At 48.3% G+C, this 26,983-nt stretch overlaps 1 protein-coding gene across 2 annotated transcripts in view; it reads left to right on the forward strand.

Moving 5' to 3' along the window:
- Positions 1-26,983, forward strand: part of Trappc9 (trafficking protein particle complex subunit 9) — a 448,636-nt gene that overhangs the window by 327,323 nt on the left and 94,330 nt on the right. For both annotated transcript variants that reach the window (XM_055626329.1, XM_055626330.1), the window contains one exon: positions 17,491-17,644. In XM_055626329.1, coding sequence (XP_055482304.1) covers positions 17,491-17,644 — 154 coding nt within the window. The remainder of the gene's footprint in view (positions 1-17,490; positions 17,645-26,983) is intronic.

Genomic DNA, 26,983 nt, shown 5'->3' on the forward strand with positions numbered 1-26,983 from the left:
CTAGAACCCCTTGAACACAAGAAGAGCCCCTTGCTTCCACGTGCAGCCTTAGACTATCCACTGCCAAGGTTTGTGGTGTGTGTCTCATGCTCTCCACCTGCTATGATTTCATTAATGGGATGCCCTGTTTTGCTACAAAGCCAGGTTCCTGACTTGTCTGAGCATCTCGTAGAAGCTCTAAACTTGGACCACGAACTCATTTCCTCTCTTAAGAAGGTGTACAAACCCTTCTCTTTCTGACTAGGCTTGCTCTTTGTTTCTTCCTTTCTTCTTCCATTCATTCATTTTCTTTTTTGCATTTATTTACTGATGGGAAGGGGCACGTGCCATAGAGTGCATATGGAGGGGTCAGAGGGCAACTTGTAGGAGCTGGTTTTGTCTTTCCACCATGTGGGTCCAGGAATGGAACTCAGGCTGTCAGGCTTGGCCGCAAGCATCACTACCGGCTGAGCCACCTGATGGGCTCTAAACCCCGTATTTTAGATGTGCAACTATCAATATTCTACATCAAGACCTTTGTCATCTGCCTTTGGAGGCACTGGATGCCCTTCCTTGCGTTCCTTGCTTCCCTTCCTCCCATCCTTATTCATTGTAAATAGTACTTTTCAAGAAATGGTGGAGAAGTGAAGCCCTCACTATGTCCCTGCTGGTCTCAGGGGCAAGGGGACAGTCACTGCTAAAGTTCCAGCGCCTACAGTATACCATGCATCTAGCACACCCATTCTCATTTAATTACCAAGTAGTCCTATCCACATACATGATCATTACTTCATGCATGATAAGGCTAAAGCCCATAGTGCTAAAAGCATCTCTCTGAGAAGAATCAGTGAAATTGGAGCAAATATTCAGAAAATACCACCGAGCTATTGCCCCCTCTTGGAGATTTCCATGTTCAGTAGAGTCTTAAGGACTCTCAGAATTCTCTCCACTAAGAAAATGATTTCAATTCTTAATTAGGCAACTACACACCAGGGTTGAAGCTAACGTTGACATTTTACTGTTTATCTATGGCCAGCGTACATCCTCTTGTCCACTTCTGAACCCATCCATTTGCGTTCACGCATTTGAAAGAGAAGGGTAAACAGCAGTGTTCCTCCCTAAACGCCCTGCAAGCCTTGCCATAATCCTTGCCCTCCTTGCTTGTGCTGAGTTGTGCTTTATGACCAAGCACCATGGGAGGCCTGGTCCTGCCCTGGGCAGGGCCAGAGGCCGAAGCTCCTTGCTGCAGTGCCGTCTGCCCAGTAGCCCCACAGCTGGTAATGCTGTTCAGCTCCTGTCTTTATTGATTTTTTGGTTTTGTTTTGTCTGATCGTTCTGGCGATTGCTGAGGGGAGATCAGGAAATCTCCAGCCCTGATGTGGAACTGTGTGTGTGACTCCCTTCAATAGCAGGCATTTATTTTTTTCGGCTTCCTATATTCTGTTCTCTCAGCCCTGCCTGTGCGAGATTGTGTCTGGCTATAAATCGTGCTTTCTGCTGGTGGCAGCCTTGGTCTGGAGGCCTATTTTGTGCTGTTTTTATAAGCACTCCAGTGTAGGTGTGCAGTCATTCCCAAGGGGTACCTTTCATCAGTTTCTTTAGACCTGCCTAAGGTTTTTCTTTCTCCTTCACATTTTTGGGACAGGGTTTTACTTTGTAGCCTAGGCTGGCCTTGAACTTACTATTCTCCTGTCTCAGGCTCCTGAGTGCTAGGGTTACAAATGTGAGCCACCAGGCCAATATGCTTACATTTTTTATGTTGAAATCGAACTCTGTAAACTCCAGTGGCATACAATTGAATTCTGCATTTTTATCTGTTGCAGCAACATCTGCCTTTTAATGAGAGCACTCAGTTTATTAATATTTAAAATGTTTATTGGTATCTGTCTGCTATTATATTTTTATCTTCCTGTATAAGTAGCATTCATGTATGTGCGTATGTGTTCACGTGTGCGTGTCCCTATGTGTGTACATGTGTGCATGTGTGTGTGTGTGATGTGTATGGTCTTATGTCAGCGCGTATGTGCTTGTGGAGGTAAGGGAACAAACTCGGATGTTGATCCTCACCTCTCACTTTGCTGGGCCTTGTGGATTGAGACTACTCACTGCCCTCTTGTCAGGCTGGCCACCCTTGTCCGAATCGTCACTCTAGAGTAGAGAGACCCACACCATAGACTTTACTGGCTGTATTGATACCCAGACTGCAAACTTAGTGTGTGTGTGTGTGTGTGTGTGTGTGTGTGTGTGTGTGTGTGTGATGACACCCACAGCCTTTGATGTTTTTTTTGGATTTTTCTTTACCCTGACCCCGCTCCTCTGCAAGAGTGTTTTCCCTAAATCAGGAGGAGAGCTAGTTTAGCTCAGTCCACAGCTATGCTATGAGATAGCTCAGGAATCTCAGCCCACATCTGCTCTGCAGTGAGACGGTGCAGGGGTCCTCATTCCAAAGTTTCCACGGACGTGAGGTCAGGGGTGGAGATAGCCTCACACCTCTCTGGTCATGGCTTCTTGGAGAAGGCTCTCTGGGTAACCATGGAGCTGTCATTGGCCTGGCTGGGCTATGGTCCCAGCCTAGGACCCCGCCAACATCTGTGGTCCTGCAGCTGGGTACGCCCTCTTTGCAGGGGGAGCAGGTACACTCTGGCTGGGTGTATGATTCATTCTCTTTTTAATTTTTAAATCTCTACCCATCTCATTATGGTGTTTCATTTCCTCCCATCTGGAACTCTGAGACTTTCACAGTATGAAATTTAAAATGAAGATGATGAAGATGATAATATTGGTTGGAAGAGAACATAGGGGAAAAAAATCTTCGCAATTAAAATAAACTTTGGTTTCTTCTCTGTTTCTTTGTCCAGTAATTTGTGTCAGAATCCACAGAGATGACAGAGGGGATATATTAGGAGCCAAGAAACTGAGCTACTGTGGAGGCAAAGGACACACGTGTAACAAGGCTCCTTACTGGAGTCCCTCTCGGGAACACTTTGGGGTGGGAGGTGCATTAAGGAGGGAATGCCAACGGACTGATTCAGTGGAGACCCCTAAGCATGTGGCCAGCAGGCCCAGTCCAGCTCAGATAGATCTGGCTTACAGTCACTTTAAAATGCATAGGAAGTTTCAGAGGCTGCTGGCCGTGCAGGTCAGCCCTGTGTTGGAGCCACAGGCTGTTGCTTGGGCTCATACCATGTGCTCTCCAGTTCTGTCAACCTGAAAGAAAGTTGGGTCAGGTGATTAGGTCTGGAATCCTTGGACCTGCTCCTTCGCAGGTCTGCTCTGGGCCTGCTCCCTGGGCCAAGGGAACATTTCTTGTTGCTGTCTTGAACTTGGATATTTTTTTTTTAGTTCTAGGATTTATGAATTTAAAGCCCGTGGGTAACACTGGGTACTAAACTACCAATAGATCTGATCAGTGCCCTGTGTGGGCGAGTGTATGCCCGCCAGAAGTGTGGGGGCATAGAGGCCAGCAGATGAGGCGACAAGACAGAGGACTACAAGGTGCACATCAACCAGACAGCTGCCTACATCCTCTTCACACCAGCAGCTGCATCGTAGAGCTGGGTGAGCAGAGTAGAAGGTACCCTAGAAACAAGGCTGTGGATAAAGGGAGCCTCTGGGCTGGGCATTCCTTGCCTTCACCGTTGAACCTGCCAGACCCCTCCTTCTTGGCTCTGTGCTTTCCCTAGTCCAGCACATGCCTCTCTGACTAGGTTCTCCTGCCTCTTTGGGCCCAACTAGGGAGATACCCATTCTAGGGCCCCTCCATGGCCTCAGTCTGAAGTTTTTGTGCATTCTCAAGTGATAGTATACAAGAGTCCCTTGTGGGCCTATCTGTCTACCTGCCTACATGCCTGTCTCTCTGTTGGTGTCTGCCCACTTCCGTGTCTGTTTCTATCTCTTCCGTGTTGTTTGAGTGCAGAACAGTATTTTATTTTACTGTTGTCTCCAAACCCCTCTCAGACATATTGATGGACAGGGTCACTCCTGAGAGGTGGCAAAAGCAGGGGATAGAAACCTGCAGTACCCTCTTCAGCCATCACCTTCTGCCTCCTGCACAGCTGGAGGAATGGTCCAGCGAAGGCTTCTCACTTAAAAGCCTGCTGTCTTAAACCACCCCTGTGCTGCCTGCTTTCTCTCTGGGTTTCCTTGTAAGGAGCGCTGGAGGTGCTAGGTGGCTCAGATCCCCGAAGACTAGCTGGTCAGAATAGGGCGGAGGAAGTGACTGCTCTTTCTTTTTATCCTTTTTCTTTCTTTTGGCCTATTGTCTCAAGTTAGGAAATTGCTTGTCCCTAACTGACAACTTCGTATCACTGGGGACTCTGCTATTTATATCTTAGCAGCGTGTCCTTTTCAATATTAAGCTGGACTGCTAGGGGATTTTCCTAGTTGACTCGAGCTCTCACAAACTTGACTTTTCTGCCTTCAACCCCCAAAGGAGCAAACCAGCACAGGAAATGGGTCCTTCTTACTCAAGTGTCCCTAACAGGATTTTCACCTTGTCTGTCTCTTGAGTCTCATCTGGTGCTGAAGGGAGCATGAGGACCTCAGTGGCAGCTTCAGAGCAATGGCGTTTTCAAGTGCTCCTTGGAGAAAGCGTCATCGCCCATGGTTAACTCGATTAGAAGCTACGGTGGCAGCAGTAATAATACGTGACATTTATGCGAACATTTTCACTTCACACTGTGAGGGGCCCCGGTGTTTTCATCTGCAGCCCTGCCTGTCTGCTGGAAGCTGTCCCAGACCTGGGGGGGGGGGGGGGCGGCGACGAGGACACTTTGTTTGCTCAAGCTGATCCTCCTGTTGCCTTTGCCAGCCTCAACCTGCCCCCTCCACCCCATCCCTGTAGGCACAGGCTTGGCCACTGCTTCTCATCTTAATTCAGCGCCTGGTCAGCCACCCTGGAAGGCACTGCCTTTTTTTTTTTTTTTTTTTTTCTGACAGTATCCCCTAACCTCTGCAGAAACAGTGTACCTTCATTTTAGAAGATAAGGAAAAGTAACTTTAAAATCACACTTAATCCCACCACCAAGAGTAATGTTGTCATTCTCCAGACTCACATCATATCGCTATCTGGGTCTAAAGCACTTGGTTTATGCAGAGTGGTTTGGATTTGCTCTTTTGGCAGCTACTGTTCCCCCAGCTTCTGACAAGAGCTTTCTTGTTATTCTTCAGGAGCAAGGTACTTCATGGCTTCCCAGCACCTGGTCGATGGAGGGAGGTGGGCAAGCTGGCCCTTGGCTGGCCTGTGGTGGGGGCATGATCTAGCCTCCCCCACCTTCTCACCAAAATTCACTTGCTGACTCATCTCAGTGAAGTGCTCCTTCATCCCAAGTCTGCTCCATGCTCATGCTTGGATCTGTCCGCCCCCATTGGGTCAAGGAGCCCCTCTTCACCTGAGAAGGTCCCCTGTTCCCTGTTAAGCAGGCTGGAACAGCAGGTTCTCCCTGTATAAAGACAGTCCAAGGCATGTGTTTCCCATTCTCTATCCCTCCCAGCAGCTGCATTCCTGGAATTCTCCTCCCAGGCTTCTGGCATAGAAGGCTCTAGGGTGATATGTCTCTTGCATCCATGCGCTCTTCTCTACCCCAGCAAAGCTCACAGGAGATGAGCTGCAGACAGTTTTTACCGGGGTGACTTCTGTTTGTTCATCTTTCTGATCTGATGGGAACAGTGTCCTTCCTATGCTTAGGAAGGAACCCCGGAGTCTCTGCTCCATGGTGACCTGCTCAGGTCACCTTATCTATCCTTCAGCTGCCGTGCTGTGTCTACAGAGTGGTATCCCTGTCAAGGTGAATGCTGACCCTTAAAGGCTGAGGTCCAAAGGCTCATGGCGCTGGCCCAGAGTGTCTGTTCCCAGCAAAAGAAGGGTCCCTTCTCTGATGTACAGGATGGGCCTGACCATTTGTCTTGCCTTGGACTTACTCAGCTGAAGGAAGGCAGCTTCCTGTGGGTGGAAGAATTGAAGAGAATTGCTTAGCATGTTAAAATGATGACTCAGACAGGGGCTGATTGCTAAGTGGAGGACTTCAGGCTATGAGTACTACTCAGAGAACTGGAGGCCAGTCAGCAGTACGAGGTCCAAGAGAGGCCCGAGAGTGGCATCAGGGAGTCTAGGTTTGCCATTGTCTGTGAAAAGTGGCGTGAGCTGGCATGGACTATTTCTCGTGATTGCCACCATTGTTCACTGATAGATACTCCTGTAAGCAGCTTTCTCATCTGTCCAGCTCCCACCATCCTGCAATTGCTTGCTTCCCCTGCCCCCCTTTCCTCTGATCTCCCTTACTCCTCCCCCTCCCTTCTTTTCTTTCTCCCCTCATCCTCACTGAACTTGAAGGCAAGGGATTCAGTCCCATTTACCTAAAAAAAATGGCTGTTGGTATGCATGCACCTTATTGAATGAATCATTGGAGGCAATGACACAGCTTAATCCATTTTGGTTCGGGGTGGTTTTTGGAAGTGATTTCTGCTCAGTATAACTTCTCATTTAGGCTTCTAGAATTTACTGTCTGCTAAGGTTGGAGAAATGTAGGTAGAACGCCATTACAATAAAATCGGGTACTTTTACAAAAACAGTAATGGCAATTCTTAACAATGACTAGGCAGAGGCAAATGTCTTCTCTCCTCCACCCCTCATCTTTCTCCATGCACGGCATTCCCATATGCTGTCGCTGTTACCAAGGTATGAACAGTGAGAGTTCAGGTGGGTTATGCAGGCTCACAGGACAGAAGGAGGTAGAAATGGATTCTTTATCAGTCCCAAACCAATTGTGGACACTACTTAGGTCTCAGGGTTGTATAATCTGATCCCCAAGACCTGTTGCAGAAGAGAAGGCAAAGCAAGGGATCAGTGGTGAAGAAACTGACCAGTAAGGAGAAACACCAGAGCCCATGCTTTCAATGAAATCAGCTTTGATCCTAGGGAGGGAAGACCAGACCATGCTGTGGGCCATCTGGGCCAAGCCACGAAGAAATGTCACACCGCCACTGCAGGTGAATGGTGCATTGTATTTGGGGTCTGGCCCCATTGTCTCTATGAGGCCACTGCTACTCTGACCCAGAATTCAAGGTGTGGACCTGGCTGCTTTGCTTTGTTCTGCCACGTGGTACACAGATTCATGGGAAACTGTAGCCTTTTCTGCAGAAAAGACACATTCTCACTTGGAAGGGTAGTCCCCAGGACAATGGTCACATGGTTTTCTTATTCTTAGTTCTACATGTTTGTGTTCTTATCAGGCCACAGTTCTTAGAACATTGCAGGGGATCTTGGTTAAGACTTTCCTGAGTCAGAACAAATGGACCAGGTAGGCACAGGGCCTGGTACAACCCAGAACACTGCTTCCTGGGTGTATACTTGAGGAATTGAGGAACAGGACAACAGGACAGCCAGACAACAGGACAGACTCAGACTGATCAGGAAGAACTGTCCTCAGACATCAGCACAGAACCAGTGCCCAGTGACATGCATGGATGGATAGCTAACTGAGGGACTAGACAGTCTTAAGCAGAGAAAGTGGGAGATAATTCTGGAAGGAGTAGCTTTGTGCTAGATCCCAAGGAGTGAGCTCTTACATATTGGAGAGGAGGTACAGGAGTTTCCAGGAAGAAACAGCTCCTAGTTTTTCCCTAGCCTGAGCTATGGTAACTGGCTGTCCCGTTTAGTCAGTGAGGTAAAACAGAAGCTGACGTCCTTTCTCATTACAAAAGACAAGAGGTTGATGAAGGCTTGGAAACTTCCCTGACAAGCCTCTCCATCCCAAGAATCAGCCTGGCTAGCCTCACCTTGTCCTTGTGGCATGGTAGAGAGAAATCACTCAAACACCCAATGGTCCAGTGCCATCCACCATAGCACAATCCTTCTGCTTGGCCAAAGCCATGTGGCTGGGATAGCCTGTCCCATGCTGAGTGAGGTGTGATGCTATGAAAGGTCCTCTGTACCACGGTCTCATGATTCCTGGGCCACCCCAGGGGTCTTCAGAGCTGCATTCCCCATGAGCAGGCCTTCCAAGGCCTGTACTTCCGATTTGAAAGCCTCACGGGCCTCACCATGCTTCTGTACTCCTTGGCTTTCTCCCTCCATTTGAATTGTGTTGTTGCTCTTCAGTGCTGCTGCAACACTTGACAGATTCTCTGTGAAGAAGGGAAAACCTCCTGCATAAATCATCTTGAGTAGCATTTTCTAATTTGGATCATGGTGGAACAACTCTGGACAATTTTTATTCTTTATTTTCACCGTGGTTCCTCTGACAGGCCATCGTCAGCTGCCAGAATGTAATCCATCAGCGTCATATATTTTCAGGGCGATATGGGTTTGATCCCTCACCGTGGCAGTCATGTCTTCCTCCCTCTTCTGCAGCATAGAACGTGTAGTGCTTAATGACACTATGATAAGAAAGGACAGTCTAAGCCTCCGTTTTATCATGATGGGCTGACAAATGACAGGGAGCCATGTTCTTTTCTTTGGCCTGGGTCTGCTGTGACTTTATGGATGCAGTATTGTGGTCTGGCCTGTCTCAGGCTGGAGTTCCTGTGCAGCACGGAGAGAAAACATACTTTCTAGACCAAGAGACCCTGGGCTCAGTCCTGAGCTTCGGTCGTCTTTGGGGTGTGTGTTTGTTTAACTTGTTCAAAGAAGGGACTGGGCTGGGTGGCCTGCAAGACTGCATGTGGCTGTAGTGTAATGTACCCAACAGGCAGTTGACTCGTGTGTCCAGGCCTTGTGGAAGGAGTGTCATCCATCCTAGGGTACACATTGCTTGTGAATACACTAGTCAAACTCTACCTGAACACTGTTCCCCCTTTCTCCTGTGTAGAGTTGTCAGTGCTATCTCCTAAGGAGTTGTAGGGATCAGATTTAATCAGATCAAATTTAAGACCAATGGAGTTGGCACCTGATACACAGAAGTACTTTCGTATTAATGTTCTCAGTCATTATATTCAGAAACAGCCTGGCAAGGTTGAATGAGTTGCCAACCTCACAGCCTCCGGTTATAAAGAAGTCAGAATGTTCTGGAAGCTTCTTGTGATGCCCACTGGGCAGCCGGGCAGGTAGCAGGGCAAGAGTTTGTGTTCCAGTGTGTTGTATTTTCAAGGTCAAGCTTACCTTTGCATATTAATTTGCCACTGGTACCTTTTGTCTTTTTAATGTCTTAGCTAGGAAAAAAAGGGAGTGTGAGAGGCACAGCCAGCTCCCTTGAAGGCTGCTTTCCATGTGCCCCAGTGAATGCAAAACAGAAGTTCATTTTCAAGCCTTTGATCTAGTCATTAACTCCCTTGTCTTCTCATGTAATCCTGAACCAAGCCTCTATCCTACCTACACCACAGTCTGCAGGGTCATTTCATATGCATTTAGCTCTGCTTGCTTTTGCTCACAGTCCACGTCAACTGCAGGTTGGCTGCAGCTCCAGCCCCGCTACTCAGGCCTGTCCCTTCGCGGCAGTTAGAATGGAGAGGAACAGACACGTGCAAGGCTCTAGCAGCATGGCTCTTCCCAAGTATCATCTCCTCATATACCTATGAGGTATCTGAGAGAGCCCAGAAATGACAGCTGGCAGTGCTGGCCAACACCTGCCGAGAGCCATCCGCCATGCCAAGAACCTCCCAGTTCTCTGTGCATGCTAGAGAAGTTTAGGGAAGCAATTGGTTTATCCCCACCAGCAGACTTCTCCTTGGTAGCTTTGTGTGTTGTCCAGCGTGCCACAGAGCTAGAGGGATTCTCAGCCACAGAGGGGTGGCCACCCCTTATTACAGATGAGTATTACAAGAGAAGACAAGGGAGTTGATGACTAGATCAAAGGTTTGGCCATGTTTTTAGACACCAGAGACTAAAGAGTCAAAAGTAGAATGGGCCGTGCTCTGCCTGCTCAGCCCTGGCTTCCCTTGAACACCCTGGGGGTCTGTCCAGGCTTGATTGACTCCATTATCCAGCTATCTCCTCACAGCCCTCCAGGGTATGTGGGGCATAGGTCTCAGTCTCAGTCTCACTCTCCTGTCCTCTGCTGGGCTGGTTGAGGCCTGTTTGCTGCATAACTCAGAGGAAAATCCAAAACTCATCTGTGATGCCTGGGAGGCAATCCCATGTTCTGTTGTCAGCACCTCTGTGGGTTGAGTCTGCCTTCTCAGGCTGCAGTCTGAGACCTGCGTGAAATTACACACAGAACTAGAGCCTTTCTCAATCCCTTTTTCCCCCATGTGTGCATGGCGGAGCCTGCCTGGACTCCATCCAGCTTAGGTCCTGGCTTCTCTAGCTAGGAAAGCATGCTTCTGTTGAAGTCCAGCCATCGCTATGCTCGGCTGTTCATCCCCTGAGGAGGACAAAGTCAGTCAGACAGAAGGGGCTCAGTCGCTTCAGCACCAATGGTCTGGGAGGGTTGTCTACACGACCCTGCTCTGTCCCAAAGTGTCTGTAACGGAGAGTCAGATGGAAGCCCAGAGAGCAGGAAGCATTCAGATGCTCTTACGCAAAAGCAAGGCAAGTGAAGGTGGGGCTGAAGTAGGAGCCCAATAGATAGAAGCAGGGCTATGGGATCAGGATCAGGAATTGGGGTTTGATGCCAGTGTGGGAATGCCAACAGGCAGGGCCAGGGTGCAAGTGGCAGGAGTTGCTGTCAAGAGAAGCTGTGCAGGTCCAGAGTACATAGACAGGGGCTGCAGAGTCTAGACCCAGGAGAGTGGGCCAGATGTCTTTGTGATCCCAGTGCTATCAAGGGCTTCCCTAGAGTGTCTTACCTTCATCATCACCAGCACCAACTTAGGTGCCTTTGGAGTAAAAGTCAAGGCCTTAGCACACAGACTTCACTTCTCTGCATCCCTACCTGAGGGGATGCCTACAGTTCTTCCCAGATCAAGGATCAAGGCCACAGCCACTCACTGCTTCCTGTTTCTACTATAAGTTTGTTCCAGAGCCAGCGGCTTCCCTCAAAGTCCAGGAGGAAGATCTGGTCCTGTTTAGACCCTTCTGTGACCACAGTTATGGTGACTTGGTACTCACTTCTAAGGCTGACTGCTGCTGCTGCTCCATCCTGCACACCACTGCCCAGATCAGGCCCCCATTCAGCTTGTTCTGGGACTGGTGTCCTCCAGTTCCCACCCTTCCTCTCTTACCTGCCATTCATGTGATCTCAGTATACAGCCATCGCTACAGGAAGCTTTCCCCATCCAGTCACCGGTTCCTCGATAGCTATGTGCTACCCAGGAGCCCTAGTTTCTAAAGCTGGAGTATGGCAGTGCCTGACACCCAGGGGCTCAGAGAGCTGAGTAAGAGTGACGGGCATATACTATTCTGTCTGCTGGGCTGCGCCAAGTTCTTCTGGGATGAGTGGCGAACATACCAAAAGAGCGAATTGTGCCTGCTCCATAGAGAGAGCATGTGTGTCTCTTTAGGAATGGAGTCCCCTCTCAGCATGTCTTTTCGTCCTAATTCTTCCCTTGCACCATGCTTCTCAAAATGAATTTTGGCTTTCTGGGAATGTACTTAAAATTTTATTTTCTAAATCTGTATTGACTTACTACATATCTAAATCCTATAAATATATTTGGTATTTATGCTATTTGTTGATGGTAATGAGGATGCTATCTTGTACACATGCTAATTAGGCAGTTTCCAATTTGTAGATCCCTCCGAGAATCTCAAAGCTTGGGATGTTTTGGTTGAAAATGGGCCTTGGCAAGTACTCCAGACTGGTCTTTGCCCAGGCTCTGCCCCACTCTCCTCCAAGGGAGGTGGATGGGGATCAGGCCCACAAAGGAAAGATGCAGCACGGGTAGTTGCACAGCTGCCACCCAACCAGGCTTTGAGATGTAGCAGAATGATCAGGCCAGTGTGAGCCAGGGATCCCAGTTGGCTGTGGTGGGTAGGGCATGGGCGGGTGGAAGGGACGAGGTTCTGGAGAGAAGCAGGTTTGGGCTGGTGTTTAGATTCACTGGGGGCAGGTGCCAGTGCGAACACGTGCTGGAGTACCAGGACACAGCCAGACCTTCCAAAAGGAGCGCTACTGAGCAACAACCGCACTAAGAGAACACATGGTCTCAGTGAAGCCTGGCCATCTCTGTTTTGATATACGTGTGTCATTCAAGAGTCACAACAATCGGGATATTTCTCCGGCTCACAGCAGTCGTGACAGAGGTAACCTGTGATGCCCGGTGCGCATGTAGGCTCAATGCTAGGGACCAAGTGGACCATGGGTAAGTCCCTGAGATGCTGTAGGGAAACAGCCTAGTGTCACAGGGAGGCTTTGCCCTTCTGGACACAGGGACATGCCCAGTTCTTCAGAGCTCTCTCGATCCCCCCTTATACTACTGCTCCCCTGGCCACACACAGCTTGGGCCTGGTTTGCTCTTCCACTGGATATAATCCATGATGGTGGGGTGGAGGTGAGAAGGGAATGAGGGGTTAGTGGGGACTGAGCATGGCGTGGGTAGGAATGTGGGGCGCATGCAGCCCAGGCACTGGGTGTCTGGCAGCTGTTTCCTTGCCCAGGGTGTCCTGTGCCATGCTGCCACGCTACCACTCTGTTAGGAGCTGTGCTTAAGTAGAAGCATGCAGGAGAATTTGCATCTATCTTAGCACCAAAAGATTTCTGTACAAGAGCACTGATGCAGCTTGGAAAGCTTAGTAGGTTCATCTCCACTCACAGGGGACTTCCCCACTAAGGAGCTTGTCATTTCCATGGAGGGCGGGCAGTGGGAGCCCTTCTGGTGCATCCGTCCTTTGTTCTGTTTCATTTACCTGTGGGGTTGGTACATGGCAGGACCCAAGGATATGGTGTGGTGTGTTTAGCATCTATACCTGTTCTAGGGGGAAAAAAACAAAAATCAGAAAAACATTTGAGATCTTGGTCCTTTGGCTTCATTTTTACATTTAGTTATTTATGTTGTAGGCATATATGCATTCATCTAGATTTTGCATGTAGACAAGTACTTGCGTACATTTGTTTATGTGGACACACACATACTAAGACATGCATACATGTGGAGTTTTGGGACAGCTTGCAGGAGTTGGTCCTGTCCTTCTACCACGTGGTCCCAAAGACTGAACTCAGGTGATCAGACTTGGTGGCAAATGCTTTTGCCTGCTGAGCCATCCCACCAGCTGCATTCTTCGGCTTCTGATTAGCATGATGAGGGAAACACAGGTTCTTCTTAAAGCTAGAGCTCAGAACCTTCCATGGAGCATGCCTGCCTTTCCTGTTCAGCACCATCCTAGGGAATGAGCTACCAGAAGGGCTCCAAGTCTTTTTACTCTGGATCGTCAGCCTCCTGGATCTAGAATGAGAGGATGGTGTGTTGTGTTTGTCCTGGCCCTGCCTGGTGTAAGCTAAATGGATTCAGCTCCTTCCTTCCTTCCTTCCTTCCTTCCTTCCTTCCTTCCTTCCTTCCTTCCTTCCTTCCTTCCTTCCTTCCTTCCTTGCCTCAGCACGGGGTTCAAAGGAAGGCTGCCTTTTTGTCATGGAAACAGATCTAGATGGTTTCTGAGTGTCTCCTGGAATGGAGGGAAGAGGCAGGAACTTATCTGGATCCCTCCATGTACATGGTGGTTCTCTGGCCTTCCTTGGGAGATGTTTTTCCAACAGCCTGAACTCTGTCCAGGCTCAGTGAGAAGCTAAGAAGTCCCCAGGCCCCCTGAGCTGTAGAATGCAGAGAGCCTTCCAAACAACCAGCTTCCTGTAGTGATATGGAAGCTGGAGGGACACCTCTGCTGAGCTGCATGTGCCCTGGCCTGGCCTCACGTAGGTGAAATGTCTCTGCAGGAGGCTGGTGTAGACCAGGACAAAGCTCGGGGACCAGTGACCTGTCCAAAGGCATAGTGAATTTCAAGTAGACCCAGACATTTTCAGACTTCCTGGGAATAGCAGGAAACCTGCCAAGAGTCCTGTAGACAGTTTAATCTCCGTAACGATGTCTGCAGAATACTCAAGCAGGCTGGAGAAGCTACAAACCTCTGTGGAGAAACAGCAGATTTGGGGAACGTAGAGAGGGTGTCTGGTGCTGGTGGGGGACAGCACCCATCATGGTAGGTCTGGAGTCAACAGTAGTTGTGACTGTGTGGCCAGCTGCCCCTTGAGCTGTCTTTTTCCAGTACCAGCTTTGTGCTGGGTTCTGCTACTACCAAGTTAAAGAAAACAGCATTGCCTGGGAGAAGGGGGAGTGCGGTGGGAAAGACCCCTGACGTGAACTTCAGTGGAACAATGGCGGCCTATAGCCGCAGGACAGTGAGGGGCAGTGAAACACAGGCCCACTAGCATTTGTACATCATTTTATGCCATACAACATCTTTAGGTGCCCCATTTTGATCTTTAGACAAGTTCCTATAATAGCCATAATCTTTTTTAAAAGCTCTGTTGACACAGCCTACTTGAAGTGCATAGCATCCAAATGCCTTCAGAGAGCTGTGTAGCCATCATCACAGTCCACTTCAAAACATTATTATTACCCTACAAAATAACAGCTATAGTATTTTCGAGCACCAATTATACCATGTAAGCCGAGTGCTCCCAGATCCTGGGTGTGGGATGTGAACTCGGCTGTCTCTGGTGACCCAGCTTCCATGTGAAATGAGCTGGAGTCTATGTGAATCCAGGTCCCTCTTCCCCTCCATACAGCTCTCCACCCATGAGAAGCAACCCCAGATCTGAGGCATCCCTTCATATGCTTGAACTGTCTGTCCCTGTCTCTTTCTTTCTTTGCTGTACCACAAAGACTATGGGGAGCAAGGTCGTGACCATGTTGCTTTGCCTTTGTTCACGTGGTACCCTATTGTCTGCAAGCCAGTGGCCCTGTCCCAAAGGGAAATCTGCTTCCTTTGTACTCAGACTTGCAGGAATATGAGGGAGGGGCTTGTGCTTCTCTTTGCAGAGATATTCCCACTTCCTGTCCTCTCACTTCCCAGGGGGCTTTGTGAGAGTAGCATCAGACCATGGGAGACATGGAATATGTTTTCCCTTTAATACAGAGTAGATGTATGCAAATTTCAGACAAGTGCTTACCAGTGTCTAAGGTAGCATTCTGGAACTCTGTGTTAGTTACAGGGGGCCTGCAGGGACCCCCCTGAAGGCTGGAGGCCAACAGACAGGCAGGGGACTTCTCAGAGAAAGCTGGGCCTTCCGGGTGTGAGGAGTTGGTTTAAGCTGAACACTTCTCAGAGTTATCTGGGTTATTTAGTGCAGAGGAGACAATAACAGAGAGAGAGAGAGAGAGAGAGAGAGAGAGAGAGAGATGGCAGGACACCTTTACAATAGTACTTTTCTCTAAAAATGGGAAATACCTGTGAGTTTTTAAAATAGGAGTATTACCTTTTACCATATTTTGCAAACTTAAAAGAAATGATGCTAGGGACCAAAACTAAGACTTTGTGCATGCTAGGCAAATGCTGTGCCAATAAGATATGCATATTTGTCTGTTGTTTTGTTTGGTGTTTGTATGATGTGTACATGGGTTCATGTGCACACCTCAAATCTCTGTGGGGATGAGGACCACTTTTGGGATTCAGTTCTTTCCTTCCACGATGGGCTGAAGGACTCAAACTCAGGGCATCATATATATGTAGCAAACGCGTTTAAATTCCTTTTTAGATGTTTTTACCCAGTGAGCCCTACCACCACCATCACTCTTTCCACCCCCACTCAACACTTTTTTTTTTTTTTTTTTAAAGACTACATAGCCTGGACTGTCCTTGAACCTACTCTGTAGCCCAGGCTAGCTTTGCAGTCACAGTCACGGTGCCTTAGGCTTTTGAGAGCTGAGACTTCAGACCTGAAACATACCAGGCTATGTGGACTAATCTTTAATGGTGTGAATATGGCCACAGAATTGTCTGTTCAGAGAATTCAATAATGACTTATAGTCCTGTGCATGTGCTGTGTGTGGAGAGAGTTCTCTGACTTCCGAAGATGTGTAGAAAAAAGTTTCAATCACATTAAAGTATAAATACTTTTGGAAGAGATTATGGAGCTAAAGTATAAGTTTTAGGATCTTACATTCTTAGTTTTTAGTTTCCGTTTTTTTGTGATTTTTCTGTTTCCAAAATTTATATTAAATTGCTTACTTAAGTAGTTAGGAAATAAAACACAGAAGTATATTTAACTTTAGGAGGTGTTCTTGCTACCTGTGTGGACTGCTTATTCAGTGGTGCCTCTGGCCCCTGGGCCACCAGGCTTCCAGGTCAAGCACTGAGCCAAATGCCATGACTCATTGAGTCTTCAGCAGCCCTTTCGGGGGTCAGCATAGGTCTTGAGACTACACCATTGGGTGTAAGCTAGAAAAGACACACAAGTGATCATGGTTTTGCTGACAAATTTGGCCACTCAGAGTCTAGCAATAATATCACCATCCACTTTTACCCATTAGCTGATTCATTCTGAGTCCTAGGTGCTTTGTAGCTGGGGCTTATGAATAGTCCTCATGAATAGAAGCCCCTCTTCTAGCATCCTGTACTGAGTGCCTGTTGTATGCCTAGACAGACGAAGAGGTGAAGTTTTAGACATCAGATAATCAAGTCCTGTCCCATGGTAGGGACAGGTGACAGGTCAGCGTCAGGTCACAGCCAGGAAGAGAGACTGACTGTGTAAGGGGAGACTTCTAATCCCCTCTTTCATCCTTCTAGCTGATTATTTACTGAGTCCCTGTTGTATCCTGCTATAGCTGGGGAGCTTGGCCACCAAGACCAAGTGCATCTCTTCCCCTATGAAGCTAAAGTCTAGTAGAACTGAGAGACAATTAACTAACTCAGAGCTAAATCTTTACGCTTGTGATAAATGCCCTGCCAGAAATAAACTGAACACTGCAGGAGAGAGCAGAGAATGGCTGCGATGAGCTGGGGAGGGACTTTCCAGCTCCTGATTCAGGAGTGAGAAGGGCTCAGCCGTGCCACGGCTTAGTACATTCCAGAGCTAAAAACTAAGGCAGAGAGCCTTCTGCACCCCAGAAATGCTTAGGAGGTCAAAGGGCCCAGCAAGCAAGGAGAGTATTGTGTTGAGGGCAGGTGGCTTTGATCAGAGAGCTGAAGGGGGCAGCCCATGTCTGTGGCTGGGAAGCTACAGTGGGAAGATGGGGGCTGTAGCAACTGTGAGCAGGATATGGGAGTTGGCTCCTAAGCCCATTTTTCTGCACTATAGAGTCATGGCAGGCAGAGTTTAGAGTGCAGGTCCCCCAGGTCCAGCATGCTCTATAGATGTCCAGAAAGGAGCTACAGTCACGATCCAGAGTACTGTATAAATAGCTTGTTGGGTCCTATATGCCACACCCCATTGTGGAATGGAAACCTTCACCTGGGGTGATGCAAGACTTCTCAGAGGTCTAAATCTATGGCTGTAGCTCTTTTGGAACTGTGTGTTGAGCCAGCTCTGCAGTCAGGGCCACCTTGGGAGTCATTATTTCATTTTCTGGGAATGAATCTGTTAGGAATTACTAGCGATAATGGTTCATCAGGCTGCCTCACGCTGGCACGTGCTGACTGTCCAACAGCTCCAGGAAGAAATTGCCCTACTGATTAATTCTCCACTGTTTTCTCTCTCCTCTCAGAATGGCTATTCAAGTGGACAAGTTCAACTTTGAAAGTGTCCCAGAATCCCCTGGAGAGAAGGGACAGTTTGCAAATCTGAAGCAGTTGGAAGAAGAGAGGCAAGAAGCACGAGGCATGGAGATCAGCAGCAAGCTGGACATCCGCTGGAGAATCCTATCCTTTTTCAGTGTCCTCCCCCTAGGCCCAGGGCACACTCTGATCCAGACCAGGGCTTCTGATCACCCACCGGGAGCTAAGAGGGGCTTAATAAGTCCTGAACTTCAACTACAGACAGCTCCAAATGCCATGGCAGGATATGGACCATCAGGCTGGCATTTTCCTAGCCTCTTCACACTTCGGAGGTCCTACTTAATGAAGTATTGATTCCGAGCGGGTAAAGGTCTTGTTGGGGCCAGTGGTGTTCCTGACTTTGGATCTCATGTTTCTTTTGAGGGTTGATGTTCACACTAGTGATAGGTCTGCCTATCAGTGCAGGGCTTGAGCCGTCCTCTGACTGATAGTGGGGAATGTGGATGCAGTTATCTGGGCGCCAAAATGGAGTTGTACAGCCTAGCAAAATGTAGAGATACCCTGTGGAAGGAGTGAAGGACTGACTCTTTTTGTGGACTGTGCTGTGAAAGGGGGAAGTTGGATAAAATGCCTGTGCCTACATGGGCATGTGATCAGAGTTCAGCTGAATGGGTGGAAGGACACTGAGTGCATCCGTGTGTGAGTTTCCTCAGTAGTCCCTGCAGAGCAACCACACAGTATGCTAGACACTTGAGGAGACTGTCAGCATTGGGTGGAAGTTTATCAGAGGGCCAGCGGTGAGGAATGCCCCAAAGCAGCACAGCAGGAGAGTGTGGCTTATTCAGTGTCTGCCAGGAAAAGAAAGCACTAATGTGCATGTCTTCTCACCATCCTTATGTGTAGTCTCTGTGGCTATCAGTGTGGTCATGCTTTGGATTTAACCATCATGCTTTGCATATGACAGAGATTGTGCTAAGTACTAGGGACGATGTGAGGGGCAGTGTCAGACCCGGACCCCAGTACAGATTGTGATATCCAGCACATAGGCAGAAAAACTGTGAAACTCTGTGGCAGAGCTTTTGCTTCAGTGATGCAGCCAGCAGAAAAGTTGCCCCTTCACTGCCCTACTCCAGATGCCATGATGGCCAGACAAAGTGATTTATAGGCAGCAAGGTTAGTCTGAACTGAAACCAGCCTTTTTCAGAGCCAGTCTGCAGAGACCATCTATGTCTGAAGCAGGCAGGGGACAAACCTGGAGCACAAATGCCGCCATCCCTCGTCCCCACTGCTTTGTGTTTGCTGAAAGTCTCCTATCAGGGAACTTTTCTCAGGTGTGGGCTCTTGCCTCTTAGGGAATACTCTTCTGAGGATGGTGATTGAGGGCAGCTGGTGCCTCACCCGCATGCCACTGGGAGTATCCCTGCTGGTCTGGCAGACAGTAGACACCCTATGCAAGCTGGCAGGGTCACCAGCTTTCCATGGGGGTTTCGCAGCCCTGCAAGGATTTTAGGCACAGAGCCCCAGCTTGATTGATCTCAGGCAGAACAACCCACCTAAATCGGTACTGGGCTTTATCCTACCCTCTTGGGCTGCTTCTTTCCATAGGGTACTGAGGTTGGGGAAGAAGCTGCTCCACTGAGCAGCTCAGGCTCTTCTTCAGTCTTTCTAATTGAGTTCTCCAGGATGCTTCTCAGTGGAACTCTTCTCATCTCCTGAAGAAAAAAAAAAAAGAAAAGAAAAACCTAAACCTCTTTAAACAAGACTCTTTTAAGACCCAGTACACTACATTTTTTTTTTTCTAATAGTCAGTCATGCTTGGAGAAATAGCTTTATCTAAATGAATTCTAATACAAACAGCTCCTGTCATCGGTGCAGTTGATTCCTTGATCATCATAAGTGAAATGCAGGGAATCATTTGGTATCTGCCTCCAGGGAGTTCAGCCCTGAGAGCTGTTTGTGATAACTCGGTTCAGGGGTCTTTCATCTTGCACAGCAGAGCACGGAGGCTTGGCAGCTGGAGAGAAGCCTGGCTGGATATTTAGTTGGGGCTCTCCTGCTGTTTTTGACCTGTGATGGGAAGCTGAATGAGGTGGCACGGATACAGGTTGGATTGCTGGCCCCTACCAGTCCTAACATGGTATCTGCATGTACCTTAGACTTGCTCAAAAGAGAATTGGGGTCAACACATGGACAATGTAGATTTTGTGCTTGACCAACTAGAGAGTGTATGAAAAGACATTCCATGGGATCATGAAAAGCCTCTGTGTGGGCACTGTGTTTGTGTGACTGGGTGTGTGTTAAACATGTACAGTCTTTGGTCAAATTTATTTACATAGATTGCTTAATTTATTTAGGTTCCACAGACACACAAAGGGCTGTGCCATTCTTGGGAGTGCTGTGATACCAAATTAATGTGTAACTCTAAAAATCCACTCAGTTCTCAGATAGAGGACATGTCAGATACTAAAGTGATAAGAACAAATACTGTATTTTTACCTTAGCCAGAAGTCCTAGAGATGTCTGCAATAGCTTTCCAATGATGTTTTCTGCCTTGGGCCACTGCTGAGAAAAACAAGGTCCATGAGGTTATTTCACCTACTCAGAGGTCACCCAGCTAGTGCATGGCCAGTTGGGATTTGGGCTGACATGAGGACTACCTTCTAGGCGTCAGGTCCAGGCCTCCCTTTTGGCTATAACCTTCTCACTAACTATACTACCCAGAGGAACTGTGGAGATAGTCACATTCCTTGAACAAACTGATCATGAGAACCTACCTGCCCTCCATCCTCTCTTCATGGAGCTCTAGAATATCCCTAACCAAAGAGGACTTGCTGTAATGAACCAGTTGCAGACCTCTTTGGACCTTTCCCTGGACAGCATGTCCACTGTGGGTGTGCTATGTCCAATCCAGTCTCTGGCATGAGCAGCTTTGAGGAGATGCCAGTGCACTTACCTAGATGAGGAAAATGGACTTGAATTTTAAAAGGTTAGTGCTGTAAATGAGAAAGTCAGGCAAGAGGCTTGCTAATCACTTACAGGAGTTTCTTCACTGTTTAATTTCTACCCATGATAACTTGCTAGTTTTCTTGAGCTCTAGCAGGGCTTGGCTGCACCCTTGCACCTGTGCCCCTTTACCCCAGAGCTGGTACATGACATGAGATGGAGCCCATCTGCTGAGTCATGGTGGCTGGAGACAAGGGGAGGACAGTACCCATTCATGTGTGCCAAATCAGTTGTTGCTTCCTGACCTAGCTCTCGCTCACCTCTGCCTGAAGCACTTTCTGGTGAGCACCTCACCCATTCTTCCAGAGGCATGGGATCTGGGACAACTTCTTGGGTCTACCACACCCCAGAAAACCAACCCTTCCTCCTCTGGCTGTCCCAACATAGTAACTATAACCATCTTGCCCAATATAAAATCCTCCTTGAACCTGTCACACTGTGGTGAATTTGCACTGGAGTGTGCTCACTTCTCTGACTGGTTCACACCTGTCACCTAAAAGACTTGTTTATACTTGTCGCCTGAGTGACTGGTTCACACTTGTCACTTGAGCTGGGCATGAAAAGACCAAGTGGCATCTTCCTAGTTTTAAGGAGCCAAGGTTATTGTCAACCAGTAACATTACTCATTCATTATTATTTATTATTTAATTAGTTGATTGATATTTGTATTTCTACAGACTCTTTCCTTACTTCATTTCTTATTCCCTCTAGAAGATGGGTGGATGCTACCAGATGGATGAAGTGGAAGAATGAGCAGCAAATTGTTTGGCACACATGAGCACACACATATGCACATACACGGGAAGTCATGAGTGTTGAGTGGGAGGAGGAAAAAAACAAGTCATGAGAGACTTATATGTTGTGATGGGTTACAGGGAATTAGGCTTTTTGGACCAAGAAGGATGAATGGCCATAGAAGGATCTTGAGAAATAGAAGACTGTGAACCTCATTGCAAGCAAATTGGTCTGAGTGGTGGGGCGCCCAGCTCCCAGGGAGCCCTTTGGGAGGTGTTGACTGGAATCCGAATGGCCTCGAAGTGTGGGCCACCTGGCTCATGAAACTCACTCCTTGTCTGAAAGGTTTACAGGAAAGCCACTCCCAGCATGGGGATTGCCTGTGACAGCAAGTCACGCACGCTTCAGCACCACGGAGAGCTCTCTGCTGGGCGGCACCGTGGCCTGGAGGCTGGGACAGGTCACGATGCTCTCAGCTGTTCGCAGGCACAGGCCCTGATTATACCCAGCCCGTGGGCAGCAGTGTCCTCCCAGTCTAGCGGAAGCTTTGATCCCTGGGTTCCAGGTGTACAGTGAAGAGGTCACACTGTCTGATGAGGGGTGCGTGAAGCAGTGCGCAGACTGAAAGCCATGGAATCACCCTACTTGTGCCAAGGCCTTTCTTGTTTCCTCCACAGGCCTGGGGACCTTGCAGGGGTGGTGATTGACGCAGTACATAGAGACTCCCACTGAAATCTCAGCCCTTGGAAGGCTGAAGCAGGAGGATCACCATGACTTTAAGGGCAGCCTGGGCTCCAGAGTTAGATTAGGCTGCAGAGTAGGGCCATTTCTTAAAAAAAAAAAAAAAAAAAAAAAAAAAAAAGAGCACAAAACAAAATACCAGTGAGGGTAAATCTGACCGAATGATCAGCATATACAATACACACGTATTAAAAGCATTGAAATGGAAATAACAGTCCCTGTTCAAAGCTAGCACATTCTGAAGTCTGACTTTGAACACAGTGTTAGAGAGTATGTGTGTATGGCAGATCCTTACCAGAACGCCCCTCCTACAGGAGGCGTTTTGAAAATTCCTCTACAAGAAAGCGATAGTGATTTCTGTTGCCATCATGATTTATTTATCTCTCACCCCTCGTGCCAAGATGTGCATATTAAGAATTAGCTTTTACCATCTGCACTGCAGTGTTATGTCATAGGCATGGACCTTGGCTGAACAGCTTGGCCACTCATGGGTTGAGGCTCAGGTACCAGACAGCTTTTGTGCCTTTTAGGGCTGCAAGGGAAAGGCTGTGCACACAGGGAGTCAGCTTTAGTAGCCCAACTGTACCCTTCTTGGGTCACATCTGAAGGCTAATGAATTCAGAAACGGGTAGAATGGCTCTCAGAGCCCAGTGCCACCTGGCAACCTTGCAGGTTCCCGTGACCTCCCTTGCTCCTCTCCTCTCCTCTGCTGCCGCCCACCTTGAGACCCCGCTGCAAGTGTTTGATAAACGAGTAGTAACCCACCTTATGAACTTTGAATCTTATGTAAGTGAATATAAATCTTGGGCTGAATGGTGAAGGAAAGCAGAAAGCAACAAACACAAAAATGAGTGTTTTTTTTGTTTTTTTTTTTTTTTTATGAGTGTTATTTTTTTAACCCAAATGTGTGGGAGATTTGTACTCAAGGCTCCCGCCTTTCAGACTGGGCACTGTGGGACCAAGCTTTGTCCACACACCAGTTTTCATTCTTAATATAGTCTACTCGCACATGGTTAGAGACTTCTAGAAAGTAATTGGTTTACCCGCTTGCCTTGTCCCTGCCCCTCCTTCCACACAGGCCTCTTTAATCTGCTCCCCTATGTAAACTTTCACGCACATGCACACACGCACACGCACACACACACACACACATCTTGGGAAACTTCACTCCAGCTACAACTTTCTATCACCCCATTTCTAGTGAGAACACGAGACACTTACCTGTGCTTTGCCTGGGGCAGAAAGCACACCTTTCATCGTGGGTATTGGCCAGTGCACACACCTGTGCTCACAAGCTAATTATCTCCCTTTCTGCAGACGTTGTATGGCAACAGCTCAGGTGATGGAGCAGGATGGAGCTCACTGTGGGTACTGTGCCATCACTAAGCAGCCTAGAACCGAATTGCCGAACTCCCTGGGCTCTGGTGCTTCAAGTATAAGCACCTCATTCACCCGATTAGAAGGAATGGGTAACACCCTTATTATAGCTGCCACCAACGCCAGTCCGCATGGATGCTCACTGGGCCCCAATGCAGAGGCTGCCAGTCCTTCTTCCTCCTGGACTCCGTACCACAAACCACAAAGCCCAAACCAAAAACCTGTAACTGTGCTCTTTCTGCCAGCTCCATGCACATACCATTAATTTTTATCTTTGTTTAGAGTGAATCTAGCACAAGCAGCAGCAGGGATTTGGTCAAGAGGTAAGAAAAGGGGGAACTCTTCATTTATTTTACACTTTGTTTACTTTTTTTTTTGGTTGGTTTCGCTTTTTTGAGACAGGGCCTCACTCTATAGCCCAGGTAGGCCTAGAAGAATTCTTGATCCTCCTGCCCCAGATTCCCAAGTGCTGAGATTACAGTCAGGGGTTTACCACTGTGCCTGATTTGGAAATAAGTGGTCACAGGGATGCTTCTGGCTCCTACAGTCACATTCTGTGGCTGAGAAAAACCACATGGGTGACTGCTGGAGGCCGTACAATGATGTCACCCTTAGCTAAGCTGTTGGTTGGGATAGTTTGTGGTGGCGAGGGAAAAATTAATGGACCACTCCCAGGAAGAGCAATGCCCCCTCAGAGCCATTGAGTTGTATGCACAGTGACCTTGGTGTCCTTGGAGCCAGCAGTGACCAGCATCACAGCTTCCCAAATGCTCTATGAACCCCTCCCCCACCCAGAAGAGGAGCATCAGTTTCTGCTGTCTAGTGGGAAGTTCTCTCTTCTGTAGCTTTTTGGGCTCCTGCCTCTCTGCTCCTGGGCCCCTCCCTCTCTTAATCTCCCTCCAGTTCTTCCTTCCAGAGACTTGGCTCAGATGTCCCTTCCGCTGGGCAAGTTCCCAGTCTCTGCACCTGGCTTCAGCCCCTCATCTTCCCCAGATCCTTTCCTTAATTGCAGAGTCCCTTCCTTCCGTCAGCATGTTCTTATTTATCTTTCATTTACCATCTTAACCACGGTGAAGCCTACAGCTCAGCTCTGCAACCTCCCCCACAAGCATCTCGGGAGCTTCTCACATTCTCGAACTGGAACTAGACCAAGAACCTCAGCTCCCTCTCCCTTAACCCTATCTCCTGCAGCCTGGCTTTGCTTCCGTCTGTGCTATGTATACACCTGTGCTCACATGTCTGTCCTCCACGAGGTACCCTGTTTGTCCTTTTTGTGCCTGCCTTGTCTTCGATTGTCTTTGAGGGTCAGGCATGTAGTATGTCAGGCTTCCTTTCTTTGAAGGCCGAGAGGCATTTGATAGTGTGGACGGGATGCGTTCTTTTTATTCAGTCATCTGAGAGTGCACACTGGGGACATTTCCATCTTTTGGCACTGTAAGCCACCCTGCCGGTGGCATACATCTTGTTTACATCTTGGCTTTGGCTCAGTGAGGTCAACATGTGGCTAGTACTGGGATTGCTGGAGGTCAGTGCTTTCTGTTTGCAAGACCACCTCTCTCTCTCTTGCGAACCTGTGACCCCCCAAGACTTGGGTCTTACTTCAGTATCCCTAATGGCCCTCCCCATCTCTCCTTGTTGAACTATGCAAATCCTCCTTCCCAGGACCAAGCAAGAGGATTAGAAGCGCATTGCAGAGTGCTCTACCACCAACAACAGCACTTGAGCAAACCTGCGCTGGGGATGGTAATGAGATGGAGAGACAGCATGTGGAGGGGCTCTTCTTAAGAAAGAATTGTGTATGGAATTAACCTTCACTAGGTGGTGCTGGAAGAGGGGCATCCCTAAGGAGGGAGAGACACAAAGCACTGGCTCCCTCACTGAAGCGAGGCAGGGAAGGGACTCCCCAGAGGGAGGGAAACAGGACCCTACTGACAGCAGGAACATTTCCTAGTGCATCCCTGTCCTCCTTGGGACCCTGTGAATCAGGAAGTGTTCTCGTCATCATGCTACAGATGATGAGGCCACCTCAGGGTGTTTATTTTTATTTTTATTTTTATTTTTTTTATCGGTTGTCCAAGGTTCATAAGAATTTAAAGACTCAAAGCCCGACTGATCTCAGAAGAGGGGTCTGGGCTTTGCCCAGATTGAAGCATTGCCCCGTGGTGCTTACCTGGGGAGCTGGGCCCCAGGCTTTCATTCACTGTCAGACACTGTTGATGGAACAGGTGTTGGAGCCTGGCATGGTCGTGGGGCCTCCTGGGGGACTCACAAGTGGTGATGAAGCCACCATATATAATTTGTGTTGAAAGAGGACACAGGAGAACCTTCTGAACAGGGATGGCTTGGGAACATTTCCTAGAGGAAATGGGATCAAAGATAAGGCAAAGGATGGACCAAATGAGGAAGGAAGGAGAGGGACCCATATAGGAAGAGTCAGTGTCTGTGGTACCTGGGAGCTCAAGAAATCTCAAGACTGGTCAGGCTTAGGTGTAGGCAAGACTCCCTAGGCATCATGGGGGCCGGTTTGGCACCATCTCAGCCAATGCTGAGCAATGCCTTGCTGTGACCAGCCACACTTTTCGAGAAACCTGTCTGTGTAGCTTTCCCTAAGTGCCTGGTGGGCTGAGACTTAGGAACATGAGCCTTCTTCCCTTATTGGCTCTGCCCCTTTCACTCACACCCCCCGCGGCCCCTTTGATTCCCTGCTTACAAGATGTCCCTACACCGCTGTCCTCAGGCGTGGCATACATGAGCAGCAGGTTTTCTAAATTTTCATCTTCACCAGGTGGGCTCAATGTCAAATCCTTTCCTGGCACCTCTTTCCCCAGTGCCTCCCTGCCACCACGGCCTGCCTGTCTCACTTGGGACAAGGGGTGTGTTTGTTAAACAGAATGGACCTGCCTAAAGGAAATAGGAAGTGGGCTATCCCTCTGTTTCCAGCTATCAGCAAGTGCTTTTTGCTGTGTACAGTGATTTTGGTTTTGTGGGAGAGGAGAGGTAAGAGGCTGGCAGGCCTGCTGTGAGCTGCATTGGGGCCCCAGGGCAGCTCAGCTCTCCATATTTACCTACTGTCTGCATTTCTAAGCCGAGATCTCTTCATCCACATCCACCGATGCTTGCTGAGAGACTTTATGACTTCCTCGATTATGAACTCACTTGAGAGAGCCTGCTCACAATAATATATGTAATTACATCGAGATGTATAACACAGCAAATACGAAACCAGCATGAACCCAGCACAATGTTGAAAAATGCACACTCGTCCTGAACACTCAACCTTAGTCTGCATGTCTTAGTAAGGAAAAATAACCTCAAATTTTGCCTTATTTTCCCCAGCAAGAACCATTGTTGGCATAAGTTCATCCAAGGAGCTCTTCCTTCCTTCTAGAACAGCCACTTGAATGGACTTAGAGATGAAAAAAGGGACACCTGCTGGGCTTCTGTGTCCTGGTTTCCCCATTCTCAGGTTGATGCCTTCACCGTCTAGTGGGCTACCACTTGAGCAAAGGGGTGACCTATCTACACAAGCCTGTTCTCATCTAGGGGTGTATCTGTCTAGAAATTTTCTCTCCCTCCTCCACACCTAAGGCTCAGCAGTAGTAGCCAAGTTTCCCTTGACTGAGGCTT

The sequence above is a fragment of the Psammomys obesus genome, unplaced genomic scaffold, assembly GCF_907164565.1.
Source record: "Psammomys obesus unplaced genomic scaffold, mPsaObe1.curated_primary_1811, whole genome shotgun sequence".
Lineage (NCBI taxonomy): Eukaryota > Metazoa > Chordata > Mammalia > Rodentia > Muridae > Psammomys > Psammomys obesus.